At 37.9% G+C, this 23,277-nt stretch overlaps 1 protein-coding gene across 10 annotated transcripts in view; it reads left to right on the forward strand.

The window, feature by feature from the left end:
* Positions 1-23,277, forward strand: part of AGTPBP1 (ATP/GTP binding carboxypeptidase 1) — a 58,714-nt gene that overhangs the window by 13,797 nt on the left and 21,640 nt on the right. For 7 of the 10 annotated variants that reach the window (XM_087888262.1, XM_060690562.2, XM_087888261.1 and 4 more), the window contains 11 exons: positions 6,845-6,972; positions 9,032-9,099; positions 9,794-9,861; positions 10,092-10,234; positions 11,901-12,032; positions 13,406-13,499; positions 13,740-13,777; positions 14,459-14,667; positions 17,111-17,288; positions 20,244-20,341; positions 22,719-22,835. In XM_087888262.1, coding sequence (XP_087744388.1) covers positions 6,845-6,972; positions 9,032-9,099; positions 9,794-9,861; positions 10,092-10,234; positions 11,901-12,032; positions 13,406-13,499; positions 13,740-13,777; positions 14,459-14,667; positions 17,111-17,288; positions 20,244-20,341; positions 22,719-22,835 — 1,273 coding nt within the window. Of the gene's footprint in view, positions 1-281; positions 539-6,844; positions 6,973-9,031; positions 9,100-9,793; positions 9,862-10,091; positions 10,235-11,900; positions 12,033-13,405; positions 13,500-13,739; positions 13,778-14,458; positions 14,668-17,110; positions 17,289-20,243; positions 20,342-22,718; positions 22,836-23,277 lie in introns of those variants that run through there. The other 3 variants (XM_060690558.2, XM_060690559.2, XM_060690563.2) reach the window with 1 other exon arrangement.

Below are 23,277 nucleotides of genomic sequence, written 5' to 3' on the forward strand. Positions count from 1 at the left end.
GTAACTTGCATACAAAGTAATCACATTTACTGTATGTAAAGATAATAATATAGGCTGGAAATTTTGTCTAATCATGGCTTTCTAGTTATGTAAAATAGGTATGCTCGCATGAAGGAATGCCATATTTGTGAAATGACTCTTTTATTGTTTTGAAGGAAACTTACTTCCACAGTAAAATGTATTACTATTATATTTGTTCCAGAATCAGTCTTCTGAATTCTGTAAAACAGTCTCAAGATTTCTGAGTTTAGTCTTGAAGAGGAACTGTGGCCTTATGACATGAAGTGGTTGCCCTGGTAACATACCATATAGCAGTTGTGTCTTTATCTGGCTCTAGAATTAGATCACTGTTTAAGGAATGATTAAGCTATAGGTAACACTTAGTTTTCAGTTTGGATAAAGGCATTTTTAGCAGAAAGAATGCAGAAATGAGGCGTAGCCATCGATTCCATGTTACAGTCAGGATGTTTAAACCACTTGGAAAGTGGGTCACTCTGGACAATTCCGCTCAGTCTTGGCAAGAGGGAAATATTTCTCGGTAAGTTGGAAAGCCTGGGAAAGGGTAAGAGTATTGAATCAAAGAAATATTACTCAAATACTTGAGCAAACTATCAGATGCTCAATTAATTCATATCATGGCCAGAATTTCCTTAATACTGTTTTTTAAACTACGGAAGAGAAACATGCATATATTTTAAACAATTAAACCAATTTTTCTAAATGAAATATTTCTGTTTGTTACATGGCCAGTCTCGCAATGTAGTTTCACAGGAAAAATGAAAACCATTTCTGAAATATACTGTCAAAACTTTTAAATTAAATTAGTTAGATTTTTTAATGCTGCCCAACTCATAATGGATACAGAATTGAATGAAGCAGTGTAGAGAAGCATCCTTAGGACCCCATTTTTCAAATTGGTTCAGGGCCTAGGAGGAAAAATATAGGTTTTAAGGATGTTATTGAAAATTTAAGGATGTTATTGAAAATAAGGCCAGGGTGGTTGCCATATAAATCTCAGGGGGAATGCTGTTCCTGAGAGCAAAAACAGTAGCAAAGAAGGCCTACTTCCTGTCTTGCCTGATCAGGTGACATTGTTTAATTGATGGGGTCCAGAGCTTGCCAACAGTGTCCAAACAAACAGACAGTCACTATGAGAGATAGAAAGTACTTAAAGTAGCTAGGCCCTGTGTTGTTGACAGCTTTAAAATACAGTACCTCACTTAGCAACTTCATATAGATGTTAAACAACAGGAGTGAAAGTGTCAAGCCTTGTAGCACCCTGCATAATAAAAGAACTTGGCCAACTTCTTCCTCATTATCAATATTGACTAGAACTTACCTTGGAGAAAAGGGTATCACAGAAAATCACAGAAACACCATGTTCCCCAAATCTAATCAGACGTATTATAGAAGGATACCATGGTTGATATATCAAAGGCTGCTTAGAGATCAAGAAGAACTAGAATGGTTGCATTGCATCCTGACTGCCAGAGTTCATTGAAAAGTGACCAAGACTTCTCTGTGCTATGTCTAGTCTGAAACCTGACTGAAAGAAAAGGATATTTTGTTTTCTCCAGGACTCTCTGAAAATGTAGCCCAATCACTTTCTCAACAATCTTCTCCAAAATGGGAAAGTAAAGACTGCTCAGAAACTGTGGGCATTAGAGTCTACATTGCATTCACCTATATTCTTTTTATACTGTATATTTTGTTTTAATGTGAGATTCTGTGATACTAATGAATATTTATGTCTCTTTCTATAAATGTATGAGAGTGATTTACACAGATTAGCCAAAGAATTAATAATGTGTTAAACAAGAAAGGTGTATATGATATAATAACTAAAATAAATTATTTTAAATATAGTTAGGTTTTAATATGTTCATTTTAACCCACGGTGCTCCTAAATTGAAACAGATGATTGTGTAACAAATTAAAAATTTAGACCATTTTCTAATGTGCAGTAGAATTGGTTTGTAATAGCGGGCCAAAGAATGGCAATCTGTTATAGGTTTAATAAACGAACACTGATAGTATTATTAAACAGTTTATTCAGGCTGGCCATATTTTAGTATATGTGTACAATAAATCATCATGTTTATCCTTACAAGATGGTAAGTGGAATGTCTTGCACTGTCAGTTCTTATAATGCAGTAGCTGTTACTCTGAACATCTACATATTGTGTAACTCACTCCCTAATTTTATTTAGATGTGATTTTTCTCTCTGGTTCTCTAGACTGTTGCTTACAAAGTAATATAAAGGAATGGGGTATCATCAGCTTTGGGGAAATCTATATCTGTACAAGTAAAAAAAAGTACTAAGAAAAAGCTTAGATGGCTAAAAATGGGTAGATGAGATATAAATATATTTACTAGGCATAAATCAATGGCCCCCAACCTTTTATTTTTTTTAACCAGGAACTGTTTTCCAGGAAAAAAAATTTTCCATGGACTGACGGTGGCAACAGGGGAAGGGGATGATGGAATGGTTTTGTGTGCTACCTAGATCCCACGTATGCACAGATGAAGCTTCTCTTGCTTGTGCAGCCCAGTTCCTAACAGGTTACAGGCTGGTACCAGTTCGTGACTCAGGATTGGAGATCTCTGGCGTAAAATGTTTATTGAAAATTCTGTGAAAAGAGACCTAATGGGTAGAAAGAATTATAGTAAAATGTTCTGAATTGGACCAGGACTGGTTGACATCCTGAAGATCTGTATTCTATACTGATTGCATCATTTTAAATACAGCTGTGATAGTTATCTACAAAAATAATGGGTGGCCTTTTATTAGTCATATATTCTGAAATTTGTTACAAAATTTAAATTTAAACTAAGGCACCTGCTAACAGTAAAAATATTTAATGCCACAGTTATTTTGACACATGTTGGGTTTTGTGTAAACATTAATGATAACTAGTTGATTTTTTATGAAGTATAAAGAACAATTTGAATTAATTTTGAAAAGTTAGTATAGAAGTCTCATATCCCTTTAATTAAAAATATATTTATTGTATTAATTCTGCTGTCATGATTCCAGAGGCTGTTTAGTTAGCATAATCAAATGTCCTAGTCATTTTTACTTCCATTTTGAATGGACATAAAGTACAGGTAGGTGGTCCTCACTTAATGACAGTTCATTCAGGGTGACCCGCTCCCTTCTCCATCTGGGAGCGGGGAGGACCCCTTGCAGGGCCGAGCTGAGGATTTTGTACAGTATCTGGATGATAAAATAACTCAGATTCGGGAAGACTTGGCCGCTGACTGGGTTAGTTCAGACAAGATGACTGAGGCAGGCCTTGAGAGTGTAATCTGGGAGGAGTTCGATCCTGTGGCTCCCGAGGACATGGACATGATCTTGGGACGGCTGAACGCAACCACATGTTTATTGGACCCGTGTCCCTCCTGGTTGGTGCTGGCTTCCCGGGATGTTACACGAGGCTGGCTCCAGGGAATTATCAACGCTTCTTTGAGTGAGGGTGTCCAGCCGGCCGCCTTGAAAGAGGCGGTGGTGAGGCCTCTCCTCAAGAAGCCATCCCTGGATCCGGCTGTTTTGGCTAACTATTGTCCAGTCTCCAACCTTCGCTTTATTGCGAAGGTTGTTGAGAGTGTGGTAGCGTGACAGCTTCCCCAGTACCTGGATGAAGCTGTCTATTTGGATCTGCTCCAGTCCGGCTTCAGACCTGGGTACAGCACGGAAACGGCATTGGTTGCGTTGGTGGATGATCTCTGGAGGGCTCAGGATAGGGGTTACTCCTCTATCCTGGTCCTGTTAGACCTCTCAGTGGCTTTTGATACCATCAACCATGGTATCATGTTGCGCCGGCTGGAGGGACTGGGAGTGGGGGGCACCGTTTTGCGGTGGTTCTTCTCCTATCTCTCCGACCGGTCGCAATCCGTGTTGACGGGGGCAGCGGTCGACCCCAAGGCGCCTTGTTTGTGGGGTGCCACAAGGGTCAGTCCTCTCGCCCCTCCTGTTCAACATTTATGTGAAGCCGCTGGGTGAGATCATCCGTGGTTTTGGGGTGGAGTTCCATCAGTACACTGATGATACTCAGCTGTATATCTCCACCCCAGACCACCCCAACGATGCCTTGGAAGTGATGTCCCAGTGCCTGGAGGCCATGCGGGTCTGGATGGGGAGAAACAGGCTTCGACTCAACCCTTCCAAGACCGAGTGGCTGTGGCTGCCGGCGTCCCGGTATAGCCAGCTGACGCCATCGCTGGTTATTGGGGGCGAATCACTGGCCCCCACGGAAAGAGCCCGCAACTTGGGTGTCCTCCTGGACGCACGGCTGTCTTTAGAAGGGCATATGACTGCCGTGGCCAGGGGGGCTTTTTATCAGGTTCGCCTGATACGCCAGTTGCGCCCCTTTCTGGATCGGAACTCCCTACGCACAGTCACTCAAGCACTCGTCACCTCTCGTCTGGACTATTGTAACGCTCTCTACATGGGGCTCCCCTTGGGGTACACCCGGAGGCTCCAACTGGTGCAGAATGCGGCCACGCGGGGTATTATGGGAGTGACGGGGCACTCCCATGTGAGTCCTCTCCTGCGCGAGCTGCATTGGCTTCCGGTGGACTTCCGGGTGCGCTTCAAGGTGTTGGTGATCACCTTTAAAGCGCTCCATGGCTTAGGGCCAGGGTACTTACGGGACCGCCTTCTGCCACCAATAGCCTCCCACCGGCCAGTTCGCTCCCACAGAGAGGGCCTCCTCAGGGTGCCGTCGGCCAGACAATGTTGGCTGGCGACCCCCAGGAGGAGAGCCTTCTCTGTGGTGGCACCTACCCTTTGGAACAATCTACCCCCAGAGATACGAGTGATCTCCGACCTCCAGACTTTTTGTCGGGCCCTAAAAACTTATTTTTTTCAGTTAGCCAGTCTGTCTTGATTTTATGGTTGGTTTTAAAATTTGATACGGATTTTAAATTGATAAATTTTTAAACTATGGGCCAAATTTATCTAATTATTTTAAATCTATTTTTAATTGTACTTCATGTATAAATGTTTTTTTATTTTGGCTGTTCACCGCCCTGAGTCCGAAAGGAGAAGGGCGGCATAGAAGTTCGAATAATAAATAAATAAATAAAAATTCAGCAACCATTCGAACTTAACAGTGGTGCTGGACAAGTATACCACAGCTAGTCCTCAGAGTTCTGGCTGCCTTTGCTGGCTTCCTATAAGCAAAGACAATGGAGAAGCTGGCAGGAGGTCACAAATGGAAACCACATGATATCTCCGCTTAACAGCAGCAATGGAAGTGTTGGAATTTCTTTGATAAGTGTCATGGTCATGTGACATTGTGTTTTACGATTGTATCTCTTAATGGTGGAAATCCTGTTCCCAATTATAGGACTATCTGTAGTTGAAACTAGATTTCACAGGCTCATTTTCAAATATATTAATTAATTAATTAATTAATTAATTAATTAATTGTATTTTTACTGCCTATTCCATAAGACACTACACCAGACTTGAGCATTTTACAGCCCCCAGGCCACATCCAGTCCTTTGGCTATCCGTGTCTGGCTCATGTGAGGTCAGTCGGAAATTAGAACTCAAATGTATGTAAGTACATCGTAGGGGGCAGGAGAAGAAGGTGAGTTAGGTCCAGCTCTGCGCGGTTGCCGTGAGTTCCTTCAGTCAGCTGGTGGCCACTGAACGGCGAGGAAAGAGCACTTTTCTGTGCCTGTGTAGCAGCATCGCCCTCGCCTGGAGCAGCCTAAGGAGTAGAGTTGATGGCGTTTGAGGACATCAAGTAAGGTTACATTGGTTCGGCCCTCCCCAACATCCCAATTTCTCATGTGACTCCTTGGAAAAATTAATTGCCTATCCCTGCTCTACACAGTTAATGATCATAAAACAGAACTAAAGAATAGCAATTAAACTGTTAAAAAGTCAGTCCCCTCAAACGAAATGAAAATAGATCTTTGCAGAAAATAGCCAGCTATTAACCCTGTTGACATAAAAGTGACAGCCTGTTAATCTCTGAAGTCTGCAAACTAAAACAGGCTGTAATAAATTCCCAAGACAGCAAGTAGGACCAGACTCTCTTTCAGTTCCTGCTTGATGCTTGTAAATCCATCCACCACTCTTGGAATTCCATTCTTACCACAGCCTCAAGAGCTTCATCCCAATCGTTCTGTAGAGGGTTAGGTGAGTTTTCTGCCAGAACTCTATGCCTTCCAAAGCAAATGAAATACTAAAAACACTGGACTTCATATAGTGCTTCGGTATTTGCATTCAACATACTTCTTTATCAAACTTATCTAGTGAACTTTACAGAAAGGTACTGTTTTGCAGTCTAGTATCTGTCGTGTGCCATCCCCCACCACTGATGCACAGCCTCCAGTTTGAGAAACATGATCTTAATCTGTAAAGTTCCTACAGAGTTAGCGTGCATGTTTATGTAGAAATTGATATTTTCTTACCCATCAGTTGTCTATGTTTTTAGTTATTTTTTAATTTTGAAAAGTAAAGTGAAAATAAGCACATCTGTATTTTGCACAGGCATAGAAAATTTTGAAAGCAAAGAAAGGGCCTGGGAAAAGAGGCCATTTAGATTCACCAGTCCTCCTCTCTAGTTTCCTGTATGTGTTTATCTTGCAGTAATACATGAAGTCTGTTTGCTGAGAAACTGCCAAGATTTTATATATTCAATTTAGTGCTTTTTTTTCTGTTCCCTTTCTCGTTAATATGGAAAAGCAAAGAACTGTCAACTCCATATTATTTTTCTCTGTGTAACATTTGGGGTCATTTTCCTTATTTTAAATTGCTTGACATTTCATTCCCTACTCTGAAAAATTCCCATCATATCACAGCCTAAATGCATTTGTTTTCCCCAGTGTAACTAACAACTCTCGGATTTTAAGTCTGTTGGCACAACTGGAGAAGATCAATGCAGAATGTTTGGTAGAAGTGGACACTGCCAGATATGTTACATCAAAAATTCTTCACCTGGCTCAAAGTCAAGGTAAATATTACAGATACTCATTAATTGAGGTGTATGCATGCATCTGTATTATTAGTTCTCACATACATTCTATATAATGTTTAAACAATTATACAGTATATTTGTAAAGTTGATATAGATAGGTGAGAACCTATTTTCATGGGTTAGGACAAGCATCTGGCAGTTTTGCAGTATGGCTGATTAAGCCTCAAACAAAGAACACCATTACAAACAAATTCTTAAGTCACACAAATAATTTTAAGCAGTTGAGAGCTAGTCTAACCTGCCTTGTTTGGTATTTACTTTGCTTTTCTTCTATTTGTTCTCCTATCCTATCTGAGCTGGCTAGTACATTTCTTCAATTATTATTTTACCTCTGTAAGAACAATGCAGTGGTCTAGAGGTGAAGATGCTTGCCTTGCACTTGAAGATTGAGAGTTCAGTCCTAGGCAGCGGCAGTTGTTTCTCTATCAGGGTGCAAAGAGAAAATATCTGCTGCGAAGTGTAGGCTTCAGGCTGGGCATCTGGCCAGGAAATGCTCAGCTCCATTCAGTCACTCCGACTCCACCTTGGTAAAGTGATTAAAGGGTCATTTAAAAGACAACAACCCGTTGTTCTTAAATCAACATCAAGAATGGACCGTAGGTGTTCAATTTTCAGTTTTCAATGTTTTTCAGCTCTATTCCTGTCCATATATTGCACCAGTATTTTATTCTGAGCAAAAGTGACAGATGATCTTTGTCCTGATCCGCCTGAGTTATCTCCTGAAATTTATTCTTTGTGATTTTCAATCCCTGGCTTTTAATTAGGTTGTAATTATTAATGATTTTATTAACTAATAAAAAGTCCATTCTTTATCCTTGATTTCATCACCCTGTAAAGATCTATTTTGTGGGGGGGCATCAGGTTTAAATTACACAGTTTTATGCATTGTAAGATCATGCGTCTTATCAAAAAGTTGAATAGAAATCCTTTAAAAATACATTTTCAATATGAATAACTATTCTGGTGATACTTTTGGAACAGATTACTAATTCTGTATTGTATCCATGCATTAAGAAGAAACCTTAAGTCAGTAATCAGAGAAATGTATTTTTCTTTTTGTTAAATTAATCACATGTTTTAAGCGAAACCTTTGCTGTCATTTGGGATCAATCACTAGTTGCAGAAGTTAATGCTTAATTGTTACTACCACTTTTTACATGTTTAAACTTTTTTTAAAAAAATACCCATCCCCTTGGACATTTGTATCCTGGTACCTAGCAATCACCACAATCTTTTCTGTTGCCTTAGGATGAAAAATAATGGAGCAAGTCCCCACTCCTCTCTATGGTGAAATACTCAAAACAGTTCAGTTTTGTTCTCTTTGAACATAAGCCACTTGACATGAATCAAGTAGGGATGTTTACGTATAGCCTGGAATAAATTCTTTTTTGTTTCTTCTTTTGTGTAGACTATTAATCTTGAGCAAACTGAATATTTTTCTTACGGGATATAAGTGAGAATCTGTAACAAACTGTTATGATCTGAAAATGTTCTTGCTACTGCCTTTTCCCACTTACTCCATTCTCTATTTCAGGGGTCTCAAACTCATCACAGTGGTTCACATGACATATGACTTTTCCCCCCTTTGCTAAACCAGGTGTGGGCGTGGCCAGTGTGATGCATCCAGCCTGTGGCCCACGAGTTTGACAGCCCTGCTCTATTTTATTCCTGATTCTTCCTTTTCCCCTTTTCATTTCCCCCCCTTCTTTCGAATGGTCAGCCAGAATGGTCTTTAAGCATTAACATTGACTTTGGACTGTTTTTCTCTTTGATTGATTTTTCTTGTGGTAGGTAGAATTTCCTGGTTATAAAAAGATTGGCACTTAAAGAATGCCTTGCTATAAAGAATGGTTAATATAATATTTTATATTTAAGACTCAGACTTTAAAAAAATCTAGATGATCCACAACCTCTAAAATTAATTTGTTTTGCTTTTGTGTACTTATCTTTTCTACATCTTTTAAAAGTCATATACATTTAACATTTAAATATCAGTTTATTCAGTTAATAGAAGAATATACAACTTTGATTTCAGAAAAAATCAGAAAAGATATGACTGCCAAAGGTTCAACAGGGATAGAAGTTATTCTCTCAACTTTAGAGGTAACAGCATAAACATCATGTTTTCTTGCTCATTTGTGTAGTAATTTGTTTTATTTATTTTTTTTAGGGCTACTATAGTGTGAAAGACTGGAGTTTTGATATAGTGATGTAAACATTAATTGTGTAATTGTGTATTGGGGGAAGTTAAAACAATTGGCAGCTTTTGTTGTTTGGACAGTGCTATTTGTTTAACATGGGAAAGCCAAGGGCATGGTACAGCCGGAATTAATAGAAGTGTGCCACACTTTAGATTCAAGTGCAAAAAAAATACTTTGGAGTGTGATGGAAACACTTATATCACCTGTCTATAATTGTTTAAAGAAGGTCTGTCTTGCTGGAAAAAAACCCTGGTGCTTTAAAGACTTGTAGGTAGATACAACGTGATGAGCCCCACATACTCCACAGCACATTTGTAGATTGCCAAAGCCTAAAAATTAAGTTTTTGTATCACCATATTGAAATTAGTAGTCAACAGATATGACAAATATTGCACATAAAACATTTATTTAATTGATTTATGTAATCACACAACTTGCATGCATTAAGATTCAGTATAACAATGAGAGGAAACTTTTGCAGGCTAATGCAAAAGTTAATTAAGGCTACAGTTAATTAAGATTGTAGAGTTATCATTTTTGTGTTCATATATATTATGACCAATACTCTTGACTTTCTTTCTGTTTGTTCATTTCAGAACACAAGAGATTTTCAGACTATATTAAACATCTTAAATATCTTAATTGAATTGGTGGCAGCAGGCAAGTATCTATTTAAAATGATCGTTTGTAGGTTATATACTTTAGAAATGTTTGCCTAATATATATGAATTGTTACTTTCCTACAATGTAACATACAAAGATTAGTATTTTAATGTCAAGAGAGTAAATAATTTCCCACATAAATTTGCAGTGGTCATGTAAAGAAATTATGCCCTTATAAAATCAGTTTATTTTAAGATTGCAGCCAATGGCTCATATTTTATTTCTAGGCAGCAGTCGAAGAACAAGTTTTCTCGTTTCTCGAGGAGGGACACAGATTTTGTTGCAATTACTTGTGAACGCAAGCAAAGAACCCCCACCAAATGAAGAATTAATGGTGCTACTACATTCTCTTCTTGCTAAAATAGGCCCCAAAGGTAAATTGAACCCAAGTGAATTCCCAAGTTTTTGTTTGTAGTGTGATGAGTATTGCTGGAATAAAATGCTGATTTTGCACAAGTGCAATCCTTTATTATAAGTAGCTTTTTGAAAATCGGTTGTAATCTAGAATACTTGTTAAGTGACTGGTTGTAAGTCGAGGACTTCCTGTATGCAGTTACACACCCCACTGTTGCTTACATAACATTATATTTGGTTTTTTTCCTTAAAATGCTTATATTGAATTATTTATTTCTTTTTTAGATTTTTTATCCCACACTGATTTGTTTATAAGTAACTCAACAGAGCAAGCATACATACTTTTTCCTCCTGTTTTACCCACAATAGTCCTGTGAGGTGGGTTAGACAGGATACCTAAAAATTGTTTTCCCCCAAACCAGTAAACCAAGCTCAAATGTTCTGCTCTTTGTCCTATTAAAGGGGATGTATATGAAAATGGGAGATAATTTAATTTGGTTGCAATACTAAAGCTTTAGGATTCTTAGAAAGTATTGCCTGCCACTATGAGTTTTTCCCTTTCTGTTGATCTCCTAGGCAAATCTTCATTTTTCTCATTTAATTCCATTGATATTTTATTCAGCGTTGACTCTTTTATGTTGTCCTGCTGAACATTTTATTCTTCCATCGTTTACAAACTTTCTATTCTACACAGGATGCTTTGAGAAGAGTGAAATGGATGAGCAGAATAATGGATATAAATTTCCTGAAGCATTAAAATTAACCTGGACACACTTTTTCTCTTCTGTTTTGGGTTTTATGTAGCTCTAACTGCTTGTATCCAACAACAACAAAATTGACATTTTGAGAAGCAGTGGAAGCTATTACAAACTTAGGATAAATCTTAAGAAAACTAAAAGAGATTTCCTCAATGGAATAATTTAAAAAAAAAAAACCTTTATGAATGTCACCCAGAGAAGAATTGCTTCTTACAATTCATATTATTGAAGCAAGCAGGAAGGGTACATTTATTTTTCAGTAAATACTAAACATAGCCTGAGGGTGAATTGGCATTTAAAACACATGAAAATTTAGAGCGATTTGTAGCTGTGAAATAATTGTGTATATGATAAGTATAGTCAGTGGTGAATTGCAACAGTTAATTAAGATCCCAATCTAATGACTTCTATTTCATTAAAACAGTCATTAAAACATAGTGGGCCCAGAATCTTGGTCTTCGAATGACACAGCAGAGTTGCCCAAACCCTTCCTCTCCCCATCCCTCTGAGAATGATTACAAGAATGATGGTCTAGAAAAGGCTGGGGTTCAAAAGTGTTTTCATCAGATTTAAGGTCTATTCGTCCAGTGCATGGGAACATTTCCCTCCTTGCATGGAGTGGAGGTGAAATCCCTCCACGCACTGGGAGAACAGACTTCCAATATCCCCTCCACTTTCATATGGCAATCACATGATAAGGCATTTGACAAGTGATTGTAAATATGAACAGGTTGCTAAGCAGCCAAAATGGAGTAATGTGACTGGTGGGGCCCTGGCACAGGTTTTTTTTCTACAATGGATGGAAATGCTTAAACCACCAGCCATAAGTCAAGGACTTCATATAATTAAATGTAGTTACTATGTTACAGTATGTCAGTAAATTTGAATTGGAGAGATGCTCATATTTCTATCCCTTTTGGGTTTTCAGATAGAAAATTTGGAGTAAAAGCCCGAATTAGTGGTGCTTTAAATATAACTCTGAACATAGTGAAACAAAACTTGCAGCATCAAAGGCTAATTCTGCCTTGTCTTCAAGTGTTAAGAGTGTATTCAACTAATTGTGAGTATTGTTTCAATTTTTTAACAATGTATATCCATTAATATAGGTTATCTTTCAGACTGTTGTCTTACTGAAATAGCCAACCACTTTTCATCTTCAGTTTCTGCACTGTTGGAGGAACATTAACTTCTATGATATGTTGATATTTAGTTGAATACGTTGTTTTTTCCACCTGCGTATTATATCTGGGCCTCATAATTTCCAAAGCATAACAGTTCCACCCCCATAGTTGATGGTTGACATGGTATTCTTTTCTTTAAATGCTTCAATCTTTTTTCTTTTTTGTCTGAATATTTCTTGAGATCAAACAATACAATTTCTGTTCCATCAGTCAAAAATGCTTCATTCCACAAAAGCATGCTTTAGAAGTTTTATCATATAATTACAATTGTGTTTGCATGCAACTTTGCATTAAGCCATAAATGAATGGGTGTTGTGAATAGATAGAGGGAAAAGTTTTCCTAAGTATTGCGCTACCAACTTAAATCCACAGAAGATGGTTACCAAAATCTCCAGCATTGATCATTAATAACATACTGTTAGTAAAATGCTAATTAGTTAGGATTCATTCACCAGTGATGTGGGGCTTGAAATGAAGACTCTTAAATTTGATCATGGGAATGTTAGAATCACCTTTGCACAATAAATATTATTAAATATTGATTGTATAATAAAACTTTTATTTGGCATTTGATTAGCTTATCAATTCTAAAAATCAAATATGTTATATGAATGTATGAGAAATACTGAGGTTACCTAGTGACAGGGGTGAAATGCTCCTGGTTCGGACCGGATCGCCTGATCCGGTAGCGATGGAGGCAGGTGGTTCGGAGAACCGGTAGCAAAAATCCCTGCCCCCCCATGCCCAGCTGAGCCGCGCGATCATCAGAGGCTTTTTTTTTACTTTTAAAAGCATTTTTTCTACAACCTCTTCAGCAGAAAAAATGCTTTTAAAAGTAAAAAAAAAAAAAAGCCTCTGATGATCGTGCGGCTCAGCTGGGATCGTCAAAGGCTTTTAAAAGAAAAAAAGGCTCTGCTGATCAGGCAACTCAGCTTGGATCATCAGAGGCATTTAAAAGAAAAAAAAACTACAGAACCAGTAGTAACAAATTTTAGATTTCACCACTGCCTAGTGAACAATGCAGTAATGTAGATTTCCCTCCAAAACTCTTCACTTAAGATAATTTACCAAATATATATGCATATATATCTTCCATTAACCTGAACAATAATATATCAAGTAATTATACTTGATATCGGAAATCATACTATTTAAATAAAATAATTGAAAAAGAAAATATTTTGTGGTTTTTGTGAATAGTGGCAGCAGCACATATTTATATAGTGATGTAGATTGTTGTTTTTATTTTTAGCTGTAAATGCTGTTTCCTTGGGTAAGAATGGAGTTGTGGAATTGATATTTAAGATAATTGGTCCTTACAGTAAGAAAAATACTGGCGTTATGAAGTAAGTAGAACATCTGGACATTTGCAATGTTAAAGATAATCTTTAAAATATAATCGTATCTAGTAGTTAAAATGGGAAAGCTGAGATTATTTTAATACCTCTTTGATATACAAAGGAAAATAAAAACAGGAAATTGGGGAAGGAAAAAGAGAGGGGGCAAAATATGAGGTACAAGGGGAAAAAAAATTCTATAACAACCTCTAAACTTTTCAGTTACATTCTTGTTTGTTCTGTTTATAGGGTTGCTCTAGATACCCTCACTGCACTTCTAAAATCAAGTAAGTGTATGATGCAGTTAGAGAGCATATGGAATGTGACCAGATTAATATTTGATTTTGCAGATGAAGCAAGTGAAAATTAATCCATAAAATACAAATTATCACTCTTGTATACTGAAATCATGAAACAAGAACTGATTTGAAATACAGAAGAATTGGTAGTAGATAAATGTTATCTACATTTTGAAATAGTAACTGACTTTTTGCCTTTTTTCTTGGGATTGCTTCTAGTATCTTTTAATTGAATATACCCCCACAAATTCTTTTCCTGAAATCTCAGTGAGGTTTCTAAGTTATTCCGCAACAAATTCGTGAGCATATTAAGATGAAGTAGTGTATGAGTTGCTCACAGATATACCCCATATATATATAATTTTGAATGGGACTTGAGGCATATAACTTTCCAGTCAGTCCTTGATTTCTGCCCTATGTTGACTTGTATATACAACCATTGTTATTCATAGCTGTTATTTTGTACTTGTGTGTCAGCTGATCCTAAAACCTATTTCAGATGTTTCTCTCTTAATATTTTATCATAAATGTAGTAGCAAGGGAAGGAATAAATTCTATATTCATTCTAATTCTATATTACTCAATTATTCATTTGGTCTCATAGTTGCCAGAAGAAATATCAGGTTGTTTATTTATTCTAATACAGCTCTAAATATTTTTTTCTTCAAGAAACAAATGCACGGAGAGCTGTGGATAGAGGCTATGTCCAAATGCTGTTAACAATTTATGTAGATTGGCACCGTCATGATAGTCGGCATAGACATATGTTAATCCGTAAGGGAATCTTGCAATCTATTAAAAGTATTACCAATATCAAGCTGGGAAGAAAAGCATTTCTAGATGTTGATGGGATGAAAACTCTGTACAATACTTCACAGGTAAATTTTAAAGATTTTATTGCTATTATAAGGGGTATATATACAATTTAAATGGTAGTATAAATGTTTTGTAGATAAACATATAGAATCTCTCTATATATTAATTCTTCAGCTGAAAAATTATGATTCACAAGAAAATATATTCGGTGTGCACTAGTATATTTGATACTTACAAGTTTTACAAGCAGTCCTCATTTAGCAACTGCCTCAGATACTGTCCATTCACAAATACGTTGATAATAAATGGTAATAAAAATTTATTTTCTGATCAACAAGTCTTCTGTGTGAAATTGATTAATGTCTGGTCACTTTCAGGCAGCTGCTGTATCCAACCATGGGTTGTAATCAACTAATTAAGGTCACAAAGCTGAACTTGTTAACTTGCAGTTACTCTTCTTAGGGAAATGTGGCACTGTAGAGAAAAGCAGCTCAGGAAGAATAGCTTATTTAAGCACTCTCTCCGCTTTGTGAGGAGACCAAAAAGGGGAAAAACATGGTCAGTCACAGGTGCTTTATATAAAGAAACTTTTTCTGAATGTGATGACAGTTACCAGTGATCTTTGCAATCTCTCTCTCTCCCCCCCTCCCTCCCTCTCCCTCCTCCAACTGTTTTGCTTAATGACCAAGCCATTGGAACTAATTGCAGTTGCTAAATAAGAACTACCTATATTGCTAATCGGTAGCATATTTTATTAGTCATAGCTCTTTCTAACCAAAGAAGTTTTTATTTCTAAGAAGGTACCCTGAATAGTTTATTTACTGAACTTCTATACTGACATGTGGTATAGCAGGGGTCCCTAATCCCTGGTCCGTGGACTGGCACCAGTCTTGGGCATGCCAGAAACTGAGCTGTGCAAACGAGTGAAGCCCCATCCTCGGGATGCAGGCATCATGTGAAACCACGCCCCTTCTGGTCCATGGAAAAACCTCTCTCCAAGGAACCTGTCCCTGGTGCTCAAAAGGCTGGGTGCCGCTATGTTATAGGATCCCCAGCAGTTAACAATACTGCTTATATAAATTATCCATAATAAACAATATAAAATCCCTAATCAAAATGTATACATTCATAGAACATCCATGATAGGGCAATGCAAAACAGACTAAAAAATGTATAAACAAATACAATTATATAACAAATAGTCCAAACAAAATCTTCATCCTCTAAATCAGTGTTTCTCAACCTTGGAAGCTTGAAGATAGGTGGACTTCAACTCCCAGAATCCCCCAGCCAGCGCTGCTGGGAGTTGAAGTCCACCCGTCTTCAAGCTACCAAGGTTGAGAAACACTGCTCTAAATGCATGCAAGCTCAATGGTACTGTATGTACTGCACTTTGATATGGCCCAAGGGCTAATCAATAAAGTAAACTTAAAAAAACATTTTCTCAATGTGGAACTAAGTCTGATTACAGTCAAATTACATTACAGTCTGTTTCAAAAGACAGCTACAACTGCTGACAGGGAGACCCTTGTTGCCCTTGCACCCCACCCCACCCTTCTTTTCATGGAAATGAAATAATCCAGTAGCCTTTTCCAGAACAACTAACTCATCAGGTTAATTATAGTTAAAGAAGGTGATCCTAGGTCAGCGATCAAAACTGCCACTTTAAAATTGCGCCCAAAAGTCTTTCAGTGTACTGTAATGTGCACTCAACCGAGGGAGGCCTATTAGCAAATTGGATATTGTATTTTTCACCAGCTGCAATGTCCTGGTGATAAACAGATACTGGCTTGAAAGAACAAAAAGGGTAGGAAAAGAGTCAGCCAATGAAGACTGGGGCGAGTCTTGCTCATATCCTATATCCTATGGTTCCAGTGTGAGGATATCAGTTTCTCTGCTGGTATAACTGTTCTCTCTAGAAGCCCTTGAGAGTTAATTAAGAGCTACTCGATGAATGAAAGAAAAGAAAGTGCATATAAAGTGCAAAAGAACATAAACTATTTGAAGTTGGCTTTCGTGTTTGCTGCATCTGTGCCATTCAAATATTATTCTCTTTATTCTGAAATAAATACCACCTATTTTCAACTAATTGCATGGACATTTTCAATTGTTTTGTTTGTGGTTTACCTATTCTTAGGGCTTCTGAACAATGAAATGGCATCGGAGCATAACACATAATCAGGCTGTTACTATAGGAGGAGTTCAACATAGACAAGATTCATATTATCATTCAACATTTTAGATTTTCTAGAACAGAAACTATGCCTAAGAATTGCTACACTTTGAAATAATTGCAACATTTGTATTGCCATTTCTTGTTTAATGTTGCAGCGACTTATTAGAATTGTGTTTGTGTGCATGCATATACAATATGTAAGAACATAAATGAGGCAAGAATTCCATTCTAAATGAGTTAAAACATACTCTCTTTGTAATGTCAATTGTTATAGTTCATAAAATATTTTATCTTCTGTAATTTAATACATGAGTTTACTTCTATAATAGGAATGCCTTGCAGTAAGAACTCTGGATCCACTTGTCAACATTTCTAGTCTGATAATGAGGAAATGCTATCCTAAAAATCGTCTTCCGTTACCGACCATTAAAAGTGCTTTCCATTTCCAACTACCTGTTATGCCTGTTAATGGACCAGTGTATCAGCTGTATAGTTTGCCTCCTGAAGGTATGAGCAATTTTAAAACTATGTAATTTAGAATCAGAATAGAGCTGGAAGGGACCTTGGAAGTCTTCTAAACCAGCCCCTGCTCAAGCAGGAGATGCTATATCATTTCAAAAAGTGACTGTCCAGTCTCTTCTTAAAAACCTCCAGTGATGAAGCACCCACAACCTCTGAAGGCAACATTGTGGTCTTGTTTAAATTGCCCTAATTTGGGTATTTGATGCCTGTTCCTGAAATCCTAATATCACAATAAAAATTCTCTCTTGTAAAATAATAGACTATTTTTAAAAATTAATATGCATTCCTGTACTGTATAATTGCTACAAAACTAAAATGTATATCTACAGCACCGTAATTTTAATTTTGTTCTACTGACCAAAATCAAATTCTTAAATTCAAACCATTTTCGATGATTTTATCTTCCATCATCCTGTTTTATTTGTAGTATTGGTTTTGTCAAGTGAAATAGTTCACCAACTTCCTCCTTGTCACCCCTCCCCCCAAATCTTTCTGGATATTGGGGTGGGGATGTTCCACAATAGTAAGAGCTGTGCCATATGGCATTGCAGTCAGTGGGAGAAGCAAAATTACATAAAAATAGTTAGAGTTTTGTTAGTGAGTAATATTTCACTTATGCACCCATTAGATGTATTCTTTACCTTCAAAATTTTAAAATCTTATTTGAATATATTTATCTGATGTAAAGAATAAAAACAGTTATAAGTCTAAAATTTAAAAAGGAAAGTATCATTTTTGATACTCTGTGCAGTTGTTTTAAAAACAGATTGTCCCATCTTTTTTGCTCTCATATGTGAAAGGTAACTGTTTACAGCAGAGTTCCCCAACCTATCCGGCTTTGCCAACAAGTGGGGGAGGGGACGGTTCTGCGTGAGTGGGTGGCAAGCATGTGCATGCGGAGCTCCATTTGTGTGAGCAGTGTGCATGCGTGCCTGCCATTCATACAAATGGAGCACCTATGCAAACGCTCACCTGCTGCTTGACCAAGTGGGGATGCGTGTGCGTGCACACTCATTCTGTTTCCGCAGCCTGGTGGCAAATAGTTCACAGCCTATTAGTGGCCCGTGGCTGAGAGGTTGGGGACTCCTGGTAAAGAGAAGGCTGTCTTGCTTGTCAAATGTAGGAACTACATACTTTGGGAGTCATTCTATAACTCTTAAAGCTTGAAGTTAACAATGGATAGGTTTGTAGATTAGCGATGTGCGTGCTCTCAACTAAAAAGATGAACTATGTTTCTATTCATCTTATAGAAAATATGCTTTTTCTGTAGAATAAAATTATATTGAGACAGCAATAAATAAATATAAAAGTGTATTGTGGCTAGGTTAGAATACTACACAACAATAATTGTAGGTACTTGACCATAAAACACAATAATTAGCCCAGGATAGAGGCTTAAAAATAATAAATTAAACTATTAATATGCCTGGTTCAAGTGGACTATCTTTGTCTGGTTCTGAAATGTTAATAACGTTGGCCTCAAGTGAGCCTCATTGCAGAAAGCTTCAGGGGCAATGTTGTGGAGACTGCATTCATGTCTGTCTCTTTCTTGCTTTTGCAATCATGTTGTCACTGGAAGAGCTTGGCACTTGGTATATCGGATGTCTGGAAGCTGTGGGGGCCTGAATGGGGGACAATAGGTTTTAGCTGAACCCTGGCAAGATCGAATGGGTGCTGTCAGAGTGTTTATAGCGTGACAACTATTTTGAGATAACTCGGGAGCAAAATACAGGACACAGAGGTTCATCTTACAAACAGTGGTTTGTAAGCTTCAAGATCCAGGACTTTGACCAAATCTCCCACCCCAATGGGTTAGGCCCGTCCGCCCACACTAGCAGAGGAAGCATGCTGTGAGTCCCATTGGCCAGGAAATACTGGTGTTGGGGTCCAAGAGAAGAGCTTTCTCTGCCGTAGCACCCAACTTTGGAACATCTTGTCCTCCCAAAGTGAGATCAACTGTAACTCTCCTTACTTTTCACAAGACTTGGCTGGGGACTTGAGACTTCACATTGAAGGTAGTTGTTGGACCAGTAGTAGATCCCATCTCCCACCTGCACATCCTCTGCTCCCTCCCTTCTCATCTTTGAATAACCTGGTTTTTTGGCCTGGTAGAGGGATGTTAAATATGGGAATGTGGCAAAAGAGAGCAGAGGGAAATTGCTCCAATTCCTTCCATAAAACCACAATAAAATGGACTGAAATTGTATAGCCAAGTTTGGTTATTTTGCTGCCAGCATTTAGCTCATATATTATTGTGTGTGATAGGGCTGATCTCGGTATAAAATGCTCACTTCCAAGAATTTTTTTTAAATGGAAAGTCTGTATTAAAATACTGATAGGTGCAAAAATAAGTAAACAAAGAATTTTAATAGCTACAGTCTGTTAATTCTGTCTTAGATTGAGAAGCATCAGTGTATATGGAGTTGGGGTGGGGAAATAAGGTCAGTCACTCATAAAACATTTTTGGAGACTATGGGACCCTCTGTCTCCCTGCAGTATATCGGGCAGGGAGTATTGCAGGGAGATAGAACTGCTGAACATGAATTGATGTGTCTTTAATGAATAGGACATAAAAGCTGTTGTGTCCCAGTTTTCAGCAAGTTCTATCTTTATCTTATCCACTTTAGGACCCTCCCAAGTTCTCAAAATAAGTTTTCTGAGAATGAACTATTAATGAAGAATTTAATATACATAAACACTGTCATTCTGTAGTCTTATCTAATGAATCTCCTGGGTAAAATACTGAATAAACTTGTTTGTTATCTAAAGAATCTATATAATTAAATATACAGCACGTGGTGTCATGGAAAGTTACGTTTTTATGTAGTATTAGGTTCCAGTTGATGAGTGAGAAGTTTCACATGCATCATTTCTTTTCTGGGATATACATATTGTAGAAAACGTACATCTGCCCTACTTATAGAGCATTTTATATCACAGTGGATGACGTAGTAGATGAAAGTGATGACAATGATGACATCGACACAGAATCTGAGGTTGAAAATGATAATGAAGATGACATAGATCAACATTTTAAGGTTAGTAATACTGTAGAAGAAATAGCATACATTCTTAATTCTAAAAATATTATTTTTACCCTTCAGAGAAGTTGCTTATTTGGACACCGGAAAACAGTGTGTTTTCCAAATAATGAATACATTAAATGTACTTTTAGTAGACTTACAGTAAAAAAAAAAAAAAAAAGGAAGGAAATAGTGTTGAAACATACATTGATTTTTTTAAAAAAACAATAAGTACATTTGGGATTGCAGTGTTTCAGAAAACTATACAGTCCTACAAAATCTGCTTTTGTATCAGCATGTGTTGATTTCTTCTTCTATTTTATCAAATTTGATAATTATTTTAAAAAAAGCAAAGAATCTGCCTGAGTAGTCACATGAAAAGCCAGACTTTTGTCCAGTCATCTCTGAAAGCAAGTAAATGACCCAAGTGGATTGCATAGTCTTACGAGTCACAGCATGCAGTTTCTTCCGCTCATTGGTGCAGAGCCATAGCCACTCCAACCCAGCAGTGTGGCACAAAGCTGCTGCTGCCCCAGCCTAACAGCACAAAAGACCCAGCCAGCCCAGCCCAGCAGCGTGGCACAAAAGCCCAGCTGCAGCCATCTTCACTGTACTGCAAACTGAAGTCTCTGCCACCCTGTACTCCACCACCCCAGCTGACCCCCCGTTTTCTTCCTCATACTGATGAAGTGTGCCCAGTCTGGCCTTTCGCAAGACAGCTGCTGGGCAAGTGAGGCCTTCTTCCTAAGGTCTTGCAAGGAAACTGCTGTGTGCTACCTTGAGAAGCAGATTTCTCATGGCAAGCAACTGCCTCACCAAAGGCCAGGCTGAGTGTACTTGGTTAGCAGTATCCCTTCATATTAGAAATTCCCTCCCCTTATTAGAGGATAGATAGTAACTTTATCTGTATGGATGCATCCTGAAGCTTCCAGAGGTCATTTACAATGTAAACCTTGATATCTCAGTAGATAATCTGGTTTGAACCCTGTTGGAAGGGGGGCAAAAAACCCACTTCATCCAAGGCTTCTTTAAGCTGAGTGTCTAATGCTCTTTCAGCAATTTTCTGTAAAAAGGGAAGAATGAAGAGTGAACAAAAATTAACCATCACTATCAGGTTCAAGAAAAGCCTCTTGAGAAAGGGTTATGCCACCACCACCTTCATGGCAGATGCCACCATCCCTTCTCACAATGAGGCATAATCACCACTTCGACCCAACTTCTTGAGTGGCCATAACCATGCTGAGACTATTCCTCAAAGCAGCCCTTCAAGGGCTCACCCGGTTCCTTGTTGCCCAAATGGGACCTGGTCAGCCAACTGGTTATCTGCTGATGCAGTAAGAGTAGAGAAGTAAGCTCACTTCATTGCTCTTATCAGATCCATAGTTACTATGAACTTTTGTGCCATATCTGACTATGTGCTCAAAAAAGACAGATTCTTTGGACACAGAATATAATACTGGTGTACTCCACTACCATTCTGACCATAGAGTTGAGAAGTTTGGGCAGGAATATTGCTACATTGCAGAGAGGAAATCCCAAATGTGCTTTTTCAAGAGGCAACTGGACTTTCTTGTTTTTCTTTGGAGACGTTTCACTTCTCATCCAAGAAGCTTCTTCAGCTGATGAGAAGCAAAATGTCTCCAAAGAAAAACAAGAAAGTCCAGTTGTCCCTTGAGAAAGCACCTTTGAAACAACCATGACCTGGATGACTGAGAATCTCCATAGACATGCAGAGAGGAAGGTAAGCAAGCAGCAGTCCCAACTGATTCCTACAACTGAACCTCATAAAACAGGGTCTCGCATCTGGTTATGCTGCATCAGCTCATGACATTGGTGCAACACCTGAAATCTGGGAAGGCCCATTTTTAGGAGGCGAGCCTCTCTCTTCTACATGTATTACCTAACCACGGATTAAACGAACGTTGCCCTTTTTTGGGGGGGCAGGGGGGGCTATCTATGAAGCTGCCTTAATCTTTTACCAACTTGAGTGAGCTAGCTGCAATTATTCTTAACTACATTGGTATTACAATATGTTTTCCCCCTTATTCCACTGCCTTAAATTTTATTATAGCCAAAGATCAATATATTCTGACATCAGAAGAATTTATCACCTATGGTGGAAAATCAAGTGAAATGGGATGAGTCAGAATAGGGATCAGTAATGGGGAAGAGCCAATTTTATGCTGGTAAGGTTTTTCTGCTGATTCAGAAATAGGGAAAACCCACAGTGTGTTGTAGCCAGTTTCCATCAGTCAATCAGAAGTTTTGATGTTTTTCCTCTGTAAGCATAGAAGAACCTTGTTTTTAAGAAGTATTCAGTATTTTAGTCATTTTACCTAAAAACATAGTTTCCCCAAGCTTTTTAATTATGCTTATGGACTTTTTTCTTTAGAACGATGACATTGAGACAGATATCAATAAACTGAAACCAAAGCAGGAATTGGGACGACCAGTGGAAGATTTGAGAATGTATGAACATTTTTTCCCAGAACTCTCAGAGGATTTTCAGGTAAGGATGCTGCTATTTTTAAATCTAGTCATTTTAATTTGCCAGTGATGGTTTGGTAATTTTAGATAAGTACATGCTACTTCTCTGCCTAATTTTACATGGATAATAGAATATTTTGGAAAGCATTCTGGAGATTAACTGGAATAAATCTTGCCAACATCCTTTGGGCTATATATCAAGAGAATTCTTAGCGACCTTAAAGATTAAATTATTTAAAAAGAACAAGAGCAAATGAAAATGGACCTGTCCTCCCACACAAGCCAGACATATCTTTCCATCCAATTGTATTGTTACAGAGACCTCAACCTGCTAAAGGACTGACAGAAAAACTTAGACACCTAATAGAGGGAAGCAAATATTACATCAACTCCCCACTAGAGTGCCTCCAAAGAATCAATGACAGGACCATAGATAAAATCATGGTCTCATTTGATATCACAGC

The sequence above is a fragment of the Pantherophis guttatus genome, chromosome 2, assembly GCF_059756535.1.
Source record: "Pantherophis guttatus breed Tessera chromosome 2, ASM5975653v1, whole genome shotgun sequence".
Classification (NCBI taxonomy): Eukaryota; Metazoa; Chordata; class Lepidosauria; order Squamata; family Colubridae; genus Pantherophis; species Pantherophis guttatus.